Source organism: Otolemur garnettii, unplaced genomic scaffold (genome assembly GCF_000181295.1).
Source record: "Otolemur garnettii isolate 467f Iridium unplaced genomic scaffold, OtoGar3 scaffold00123, whole genome shotgun sequence".
Lineage (NCBI taxonomy): Eukaryota > Metazoa > Chordata > Mammalia > Primates > Galagidae > Otolemur > Otolemur garnettii.
Window position 1 is genome coordinate 3013199 of NW_003852518.1, and position 10633 is coordinate 3023831.

A 10633-nucleotide genomic window follows, 5' to 3' on the forward strand; every position below is an offset into this window, starting at 1 on the left:
CACACCTCAGACCCACCCTGATGCCTGAGAGAGGTCTGCCCCCAGGTGCTGTGTGACACCACCTCCTCCAGCCCACATCTCAGACCCAGCTGAAGCCTGAGAGAGGCCTGCCCGCAGCTGCTGTGTGATACCACCTCCTCCAGCCCACAACTCAGACCCACACTGATGCCTGAGAGAGGTCTGCCCCCAGGTGCTGTGTGACACCACCTCCTCCAGCTCATACCTCAGACCCACCCTGATGCCTGAGAGAGGTCTGCCCATGGCTGCTGTGTGACACCACCTCCTTCAGCCCACACCTCAGACCCAGCTGATGCCTGAGAGATGTCTGCCCATGGCTGCTGTGTGACACCACCTCACACCTCAGACCCGCGCTGATGCCTGAGAGAGGTCTGCCTGCAGCTGCTGCGTGACACCACCTCCTCCAGCCCACACCTCAGACCCACGCTGATGCCCGAGGTCTGCCTGCAGCTGCTGTGTGACACCACCTCCTCCAGCTCACACCTCAGACCCACGCTGATGCCTGAGAGAGGTCTGCCCATGGCTGTGTGACACCACCTCCTCCAGCCTACCCCTCAGACCCACGCTGATGCCCGAGGTCTGCCCGCAGCTGCTGTGTGACACCACCTCCTCCAGCCCACACCTCAGACCCACACTGATGCCTGAGAGAGGTCTGCCCACAGCTTGGTCTGCCCTTGACTTGGGCTGGAAGTACTGAGCTCAGTTTACTCAGACTTAGGATCTCTTTTTCTCTTTCTGAGAATTGCTCATTGAAAGGTAAATTTGGAGGAAAATTGTGTCTTCAAACATTGTTCCATGGGTCTAAGAGAATCCTGGAGGACTCTGTGCTTGATTATCATCTCCTTTGACAGCGAGAATGTTTAAGTCTGGATCTTACCCCCTGGACGTCCTGATGACAGCACATCCTGAAGTCGGGGAAATCTCACCATTCATCATTTTGAAGGTTGTGCTCTTCCCAGCTCCATTCACCCCTAGAAGTCCAAAGCACTAAGAGGAAATAAAGTTAAATAAAATCAAAATTATATCAGGAATGACATTTGCTTTAGGTCAATTCTGAGTTGCCACTGGGCTTGATATTTATAGTTTCTTTTTTTAATCATACCATTATATAAAGTGTTTTATAGAGTACAAAATCTTTTCAAAAACATCATGGCATGAGTACTATAATAATTTCAGCATTAATTTATGAACAAGTAAATTCATGTATCAAAAACTCATGAGGATGAGAAGTAAATGCCAGGTTCCCTAAATTATGCAGAGTTAATATAATGTTCTTTGGATGTTAACGTCTCATAACAATTATTCTCCTGATTTCATTTCTATGTATTTTGAAGTACTTTATAAACTATCCCATCTTCCATTCTCCCCATACTCATATCTATATTTCTTTGTCCAATTCTGCCTTACAGTCCATGTGAAAAATGGCCTCCTCACTCACTTTTCCAGACTTTGTCTCTGTATCGTGTCTCAGCCGGTACTTTGCCTGAGATCCCACTTTGGATACTGTCTCTCTGCTTCTTAGCAATCTCCTTCCAAGACAGCTGTTTCCTGATGACTAAGTTACTGCCGACTGACATGAACTGGCCTCCTGGCTCCTTATATCTTGGAGGTGACTACTTCTGGGTTTTCCATCACCACACCCACCTAAGACATAACCCTCTTCTTACCTCTGGATTTCACTGCTCTCCTGCATTACCACCTACTTTAAACACTATGTTTTTACCAATTCCCCAGGATCTCTCCCATCATCTGAAATATAGACCCATCTCAGTCCAGGCCTGCCCTGCTTCATGTCCCTGTCTGGCAGACCGCAGCTGAGCTAGCTGAGCATCCCTGGATATGCCACCATCAGCCTCTCCAAACTATGTCTATGCTTTAAGGCTTAGGTATAAACTCAGCCTTTTAAGTAAGCTTCCCCTGCATGCCCAGGCCCTCCACTGCCCTTCCTTCTGCCCGGCCACCCACTCTGGACTTGTAGCACTGCAGACACTGTCCAGTGCCTTTCACTCTTGTCTTGCCTTAGGGCAATGCTCATGCTGTTATGTACTTATATTTTGTTTCCTACTCAATTAATTCCTATAGGAAGAGGGACGTGCAGTCAGACACCACATAATGACATTTGATAATGATGGATGGCATATACGATAGTGGTCCATGAGATTATGACCCAGTATTTTTACTATGCTTTTCCTACGTTTAGACACACAAAAATGTACCAGTGTGTTACAGCTGCTGCAGTAGTCAGCGCAAGAGCATGCCATGTGGGTTTGGCTTCTAGGAACAACAGGGCACATCAGACAGCCCAGGTGCAGCTGTGCCGCATCATCTCGTTTGTGAGCTCTGCGATATTTGCACAATGAAGACATTGCCCAGTAACATGTTTCTCACAACCTGTCCTGTCATCAACCCACACACGACTGCGTTGTAGTCATCTCTGTATTTCCCACAGGCTCTTGCAATACACTTTCCATCTAAGCAACTAAACCATGCTACTCACAAATGCTTAGGGAATACAATCCAGACTTAAAGGCTATCTGGACCATTTCAGATACCTGAACATCATTCTTTAAAAATTTTCCAAGTTTTTCTCTTACCCCTGCTGGGCCTTTGAAATAATACTCTAAAAATGAAGCTCTCTGAAGCAGCCTCAGAAGCTTAAGCTTCCCTCTGACTTCCTACCCTCCTATCCCTTAGTCCCATTCTGCCCTGAGTCTAGTCATAGAAACTAGAATCCCTCAGAGACATCAGAACTCTTTCCCCCTCAAAGCCAGCCATAAAACCTAAAACTATTAGTCTAACTCCCAATCCTCACAATCCTTCTGTGTAAAAATTGCCATTAAAAAAATTAGCTGACCGACCTTGTTTGACTGTAGGTCATAGCACTCTCATTTCAGAGAGGACGCTGCCCACAACCAGAAGGAAGGATATTGCAGAGAGAGGCCAAGAAGAACCTGGACAGACAGGCCTATGGGTTTCCTCACTCAGTCTACAGCATTTAATTACACCCGTCTAACCCACTCATATTTCTACATGGCTGCCCACACTTTGAATCTAAGCATAAAATTCAGTGGTTTCCCCTGTATCTTTGGGTCTTTATAAAGAAGGTTCCCATGTCGTGTAAAACTATGATCAAATACATTTGGATGCCTTCTTCCTGTTAAGCTCCCTTTTTCGGCAATTTTCAGCAAAGCTTCAGGAGGCAAAGAAGTTTCCCTTTAGCCCCTGCATCCCTTTGCTTACAACTGCCATGGAGTGGTAATGGCAAAACTGTTGAAAATATAGATTTTTCAGTCAAGGGTAGAAACAGTTCAATGTGATGGGTGAGACTGCATAGCCGGTCTTAGAGCAGTAGCAAACAACAACTACAAAAAAAAAACAAAAACAAAACCCTGCCTTCCATTTTGTTCTGTTCTGCTAGACGTGAAACCCAGGGAGTGAGGACACTTCTCTGTACTCCTTCAGATCCAGCTCTTGGCTTTGCTCTAACTCAGAACGCTGGCATTTGAAATGCCTGCTCTCAGCTCACAAGCGGAACGCAGATACCAATCAGGTAACGATATGACCCGCTCGGAGTTTCTCAGGCACTTGGAACAATGCGAATGCAAGGTGCTCTTTTATTTTTAACAGTTCATTAAAGGTAATCATTCCCAGAGCAGATTTCCCTTTATGCATTGAGAACAAATCAGGACCATTTAAATGGTTTCTGTCAGTTCTGATTAAACGTTGCTGCTAGATGTAATGTCACATCCATGAAAACATTCCTAAGTGACTGCCACGCTGTGGGTGCCCCTTACCTGGCTAGGGTGGCGTGTCACCAGATTGGCTTAACTGGACATTTAAAGAACACTGCAGGTCAATAGATGTAAAGTGGTTTCCTTCACTAAGTGGATTAATACAATATTTGCACTCAATAAAAAGTCATCTCGCAGTCCAAACAGTAATTAAAATTCCCCAATTGGAAGACATTTTAAAAATTATGAAGCAAAGTAAATTGTCAATCCATCAGCAAACTTTTTACTGTGTTAAAAGCCAATGTCCCTGTATTGAAGTTCTGCTTCCATTGATTTTGTGGGAATGCCTGAAATTAAAGGTTGTTTTGGTTCTGATTTCAGATATTCTGAGAATAACACAAGCAGAGCAGCAATTAGAGTTGCGCGAGTTTGCAACTGAAGAGGGTAAAAACAGAAGCTCCGTTACCTCTCCTTTCGGGATGCCCAAACTAATATCTTGCACAGCAGTGATCTTCTGGAAAAAGCTTTGATAGCTTTTACTAAGGTTGTGTAACACAAGGATGTCTCCACCCGTCCTTCCTTCAAACACCCTCATTCGCTCTTTTTCAACATCTATATCCTTAGAAGATTTGACGATGCCTTGGAGGGCAGAGCGACGCCTGGGGAGATAAAGTCAGAGTTAACTCAGACGTTGAGAGTTATACTGGAATAGCTACCAGAGAGAAAGGTCAGCAATCTGTAAAAACAGAAGAAACTACTGCCAGCGCTCTGCAGTGTCAGTTGTGTCCAGAGCACCCAAGTCCTGCCATCCTGATTATGAGCAAAAGTCGATTTTTTTAGATTAAGAAAATATACATTTGCCAAAACATACTGAAGTGGATTCACACTAAAGTAAAACTTTTAATTTTATGAATAATAAAGTCAGGCCAGACTTTTGTGCTAACTGTAAAAAGAATTTATCACAAAATTATGACAAGGCATCCAGTTGTTCAAGTGCCTTTAGTAAACAAGTCATTTAATAAAGTAAATTGTATGTAAAAGTAGCCAAACATTATAAGTTTATAGTTTGTGTTGAACCATCCTATAAAAGTAGTGTATAGCCAGTAATTTGGAAAAACTGTTCAGTAAGTATTTATCAAATTAATACAAATTTTTCACTTGTAACTTATTTATTCTAAATCTGTACTGCTTCTTTTTAATCTTCCTTATGATTTTTAATCCAGTGCATTTTAATTTTCAACTAAATTTCATTTTCCTCTGTCAACTGTAATCTCCCAACATTTTAACAATTATGTTTAATCATTTAAAATATACTTAATGATTATATTTTAATGATTCCACAGGCTGCTCGGTTAGATTATAACCAAATCAGTTACCTGGTTTGGACAGTGGGACACTGCTCTGTAATATCAATAAGCACATTATCATTGGGAAAAGCTGGGTGAAAGGTAGATTGGAACTTTTGTACTTATTTTGCAGCTTCTCATGATTCTTAAACTATATCAAAGGTACTAAATATCCCTCGCCAGCTCCCAGGCTCCTTCTCATACTTTTTTCCTTCCTGTATAATTTTCTATACCTGAAATCACCATTTGACAAATATGTAATTTATTCCACATAGAACATATAGACAAATTCTCAGGAACTGTATTATATGACATCATTTATATAACATTTAAAAGCATAAAAAATGAAATGAATCAATGGAGATAAAAAGAACTGCAATTTCCTTACAGGGTAGTTACTGCCCAGGGGCCATCAGATGTGTTGAGAGCATTCAATTTATTAATGAGAGGGGTTACATGAATGTGTTCGGTTTGTTAAAATTCATTTAATTTCACAGTTTTCTGCATGAATGTTATTTCACTTTCCCAGATGAGGGTGTGGTTCTCAACTCCTCTGTGTCCTGGTATTCCTGAGGTCTTTCTTGCTTTAGCAGGAAGCAGGCTACCTGTGTTCTCACCCGTCTCCCAGGTCCACAGAGACACAGTGAGCCAGGGCAGTGTTCCCGTCTTCTCCCTATGAGAATTGCCTGGCGAGTTTTAAAAATAGCTCCTGGGTCTCCTGCCCAGGGCTTCCTATACAGGGTCCTGGGGAAGGCCCAGGTGTGCACTCTTGTCTCAATCTCAAGCCATTCTAGTGTAGGGGGGAACAAGAGACAGAGGTTACAGCTGGTCCATCCCCCTCACCACAATCCCATCTCCTAATATATTCATGGAACTGTGCCCAGAAATGTGCCACAAAAAATACCTTCCTACTGATAATCACAAACAATCATGTCTGTGCTAGAGAGAAAGAGTCCAGATGGGCCCTGCATGGAGCAGAACTCTCCAGACAGCTACGTAGCTAATTTTTGCACCAGATGGCTGCTCCAACACAGCCAGCACCCAGGGCCCAGAGAGCAAAGTTCATCTCCAGACAGGAGACAGAATAAGGCCTCAGGTACAAATGGAGACCAGTGTTCTTAAAAGAAAGCCAAGACCGCAGGACACAGGACTGTAGGACAGGAGTCAGCACAGTCAGGGAAGGACAGAAATAAAGCAGGCTCACTAGCACTCGGCAAGTGCCAGTGACAGGGCCCTGCCCAGTACGGTAGGCAGGATCCATCCATCCCCAGACACACAAGGCAGGGTTTTCTATTCTTTTCCAAGGTTTAACTACGAAAAGCATAATTTTCCTGCATGAGGAACTTACAGTCAAGCAGAGATGATTAGCATATAAATAAATATTATAACACACTATAAATGTGTCAATAAAGGCAGAGGATGTAATGAAAACACTGAGAGGGCATCAGACCAGCCCAGGAGGCACAGCAGGGACAAAAGGAGGTGATAAATGTTGAGAATTCAGTGGAACAGAGGTGATCAGAGGCAAATATCTCTGTGGGAGTGGGAGAAAGACCACAGATAGCTCTACTGAGCAGGAGACACCAGATGAGCAGGGGCCTTACTAAGAACCTTGGACTTGACCTTTTAAACAATTAGTGACCTGGTTAGAGCTGAATATAAAAAGTAAATTGATGTTCATACAGTCATTGTAACAGTGGTCCATAGAATAATAGGCAATTAGTGTCTAAATAAGCTTAAATGTATGTGCTCTATAACCTTCACATAGAAAAAACAACAATAAAAATTGCCTCTTTACTCTGTATAGTAAAGATATTATTTAAAAATACGGTTCAACTTATATTTTCATTCTACAAAGTAGAGATAACACAGAAAGGCTCCTTTTTAAAGAAATGTCTTTCATTCTATAGGAGAATGGAGCACCCTAAAATCTGCCAGAAGGGATCCTACATTATAGGTTTTAAAATAGAGTAAATTAGTAAGGGACATCAGAGGACTGATTATGTTTGAAAGACACTCAGAATTCTATGCCACATTTGGCTAGCAATTGGAAATCTGCAGATTCCAAAGTAATGACTGTGGTCAATCAAAAAGAATATTTGGATTTATATTCCAGATTCTCTACTTTGGCAGCTTAAACAGGTTTAGGTGAGGAAATGCATTATGAAATGGGTGAAAGGAAAGTAATCTATTATGAGACTCAGCATGAAACATTAATCATACGTCTTTATTATGTTCAGTAGGTTCTCCAATGGCATGCTATTGATTAGTAATTTTTAGTAATTTCTCCATAAGGAGGCTTTCCTTAAGTAGAAGTCAGAGGGAAATCTACAACCCTCAGGAAGAGCAGGTCACTGGATTACAGGTTAGGCCACTAGGGTCACAGGGGAGGAGCACACCACTGTGGACTCTCCTGAGAAAGCACATTTCTCCCTCGTGCATTTCAAATGTGTTATGTGACACTATTCACACATCCTTGCAAAGCCACCTTACATCCTGTTTCCAGTAGTGGGGGCGTGTGTGTGTCTGTGCAGGTATACTGGCCACATTGTGTATCCATACGTCTACACGTACCTCTTGCGCCATTGACTGGGTCCTCACCTAACATAGATGAGAACATGGCAGCAAGAAGCAACAGGACACGGCAGAGGGAGGGCACATGGTTATCTGCCCTGAGTTTTCCCTGCAAGCTTCATGCTTGCAGGAGTCACTGGGATTCAGTCTGAATTCAGTCTAATTCACTGAATTCCAAAAATAAATTATTTTATGGTATCAACCAAATTCATCTTAAGTGCTACAGGGTAATGGGGAAATTGAGCAATTTCAAAGTAAAAAATATACTGAGACAACAAAATAACTGAAAAGATGATCTAATGGGCTGGTACCTTATCCTCTGAAATCTCCTTCCTAGTGTTGGTGACTCACACCAATCAAAACTGAAGAAAATAGTAAAATCTCATTAGAACCAGGTAGAACACTGATCAGACTCATTTCTTTTCTTTTCTTTCTTTCTTTTTTCTTTTTTTGATACAAAGTCTCACTGTGCCACCCAGGCTAGAGCACCGCAGTATTATAGCTCATAGCAACCTCAAACTCCTGGGCTCAAGTAATCCTCTTGCCTCAGCCTCCCCAGTTGGGGGAACTAAAGGCACTTGCCATAATGCCCAGCTAGTTTTTTCTATTTTTAGTAGAGATGGGGTCTTGCTCTTGCTCAAGTTGGTCTTGAACTCCTGACCTCAGGCAGTCCTTCTGCCTTGAACTCTCAGAGTGCTAGGATTACAGAAGAGCCACTGCACCAGGCTGCAGACGGGTTTCTTATCTAACAGGCTGCAGGAGGTATTTTTCTCTCTCTCTCTTTATTCATGAGCCAGTGCCATTTGAAGAGGAGCCCTCAGAACATACCTTGGCCACTGCAGAAGGTCCCAGTGCAGCAGAATCCTCAGAAGGAGAAGAACTGTGCCCTGTAAGGTCAATTCTACAAAGATCCAGCCCAGGAACTTCATCTCAAAGGGACTCACATAGGAATCAATGCCGAAGTTGTGTGTCAGGTCATATTTGATCTGATTATAACAGAGTTCTATCAGTCCTTGACCCAGGCAGAACTGAGGGAAAATAGTAAATACCCACTTGAGGACATCATAGATGTTCTGTAAATTCTGTAGAGTAAAATAAAGAAAAAAGAAATCAAAATTAAAAGCTATTTCTCTTTTCATAACATATGTCAATAACTTCTTTTCCTCTTTGGTTAGTCCTGTGCTCCATGTCCCCCATCCTGACTATTCAATGATACTCTCAGACAGCTATCAAACCAGAAGATTCTTCTTAAAATTTTAGATATAATGGTATTTATAGTATTTTCCTTGCTAGATTTTGCTTGCTTGGGACCTTCTAATTTCTTTCTTTTGGAATGAGAATGCCTATCCTATGCCTGTCCCACCATTATATTTTTGGAGACACATAACATATTTTATTTCACAGATTCACAGATAAAAAGAAATTTGCTTCTGGATAAAAAACACCTTTAAGTCTCACCCATATACAATTTAGATAATATTTAGGTGAGACTTTTAACTTTAGACTTTAAAGCTGATGCTACAATGAGTTAGGAGAGTGGTTCTCAACCTTCCCAATGCTATGATGTATTTCACTGTTACAAAGGGGTTGAGACCCACAGGTTGAGAAGTGCTGAACCTCTTGGACTATTGGGATGGAATGAATTCATTTATTACAGAAGAAGAACATGAATCTTGGGGGATCTAGAGCCAAATGTTAGGTACTGAATATGTGTGTCCCAACCCGGTTCACATATTAAAGCCTTAACTCCCAGAATGATGGCATTAGGAAGTGGGGCTGTTGAGAGTCAAGTATACAGGAGGTCATAAGGTAGAGACCCAGCATGGAATTAGTGCACCTGTAATAACAGGAAGAGACTCCAGAGCTCTCTCTCTCCCTACCATGTGAGGACACCGTGAAAAAAAAGCTGTCTACAATCTGGTAACAGGGCTCTGATTGATCACCAAATCTGAAATCACCTTGACCTTGGACTTCCCAGCCTCCAGACTGTGAGGAATAAATGTCTGTTGTTTAATCCAGCTATTCTATGATATTTTGGTATACATTTAGCACCGTGAGACCAAGGCACATGTGTAGCATTAATAGTCACAAGGTAACGTGTTTAAATGAGTAGATAAGATTAGGAGCTGTGACTGTGACATTTGAATTACATGAAAAATCCCTAGCCCATTCTTAGTATGCAATAAATATTAAGTATACATAGTTGTCATTATTAGATACATAACTAAGTGGTATTACATGAACAAATATGAGTAAGGGAGAAAATGAGAAGAGACCTGGCTGGGCATGGTGGCTCATGCCTCTAATCCCAGCACTTTGAGAGGCCAAGGCTAGTAGATTGTCTAAGCTCACATGTCAGAGACTAGCCTGAGCCAGAGCGAGACTGTCTCTAAAAATAGCCAGGTGTTGTGGCAAGCACCTGTAGTCCTAGCTACTTGGGAGGCTAAAGCAAGAGAATCACTTGAGCACCAAGTTTGAGGTTGCTATGCACTATGACACCATGGCACTCTACCAAGGGTGAAAAAGTGACACTCTATCTCAAAAAAAAGAAAGACAGAAAAGAAAGAAAATTGGAAGAGATCAGACAGGATAGAATTCCATAGAAAACAAAAAAATATCTAAGATAAGCCACGTATTTGAACACAAATTTTAAATAGAATATATCTAAAAAGTCAAAATCTACCATAACTTTAACCACTTAGTAAATATTTTATTTTGAGATTAAAATTATAATGTTAATCATGTATCTATTAGACATTTATTGTATACTGACAGCTTTAATACACTTTACCACATTTCATCCTTTCCATAAATGTGCAGGTGCTCAGGAGGAAGCCAGGTGACCAATGGGAAAGCATGCTCTCAAGCAGATGAGGTGACCAATGGGAAAGCATGCTCTCAAGCGGATGAGGTGACCAATGGGAAAGCATGCTCTCAAGCGGATGAGGTGACCAATGGGAAAGC

At 42.0% G+C, this 10633-nt stretch overlaps 1 protein-coding gene across 1 annotated transcript in view; it reads right to left on the reverse strand.

Moving 5' to 3' along the window:
* The window catches only part of ABCA13 (ATP binding cassette subfamily A member 13), a 557155-nt gene that overhangs the window by 129763 nt on the left and 416759 nt on the right, over positions 1-10633 (reverse strand). The window contains exons 53-55 of the mRNA XM_003797747.1: positions 8498-8751; positions 4216-4408; positions 896-1005 (exon numbers count right to left, since the gene is read on the reverse strand). Of these exons, the coding sequence (XP_003797795.1) occupies positions 896-1005; positions 4216-4408; positions 8498-8751 (557 nt within the window). The remainder of the gene's footprint in view (positions 1-895; positions 1006-4215; positions 4409-8497; positions 8752-10633) is intronic.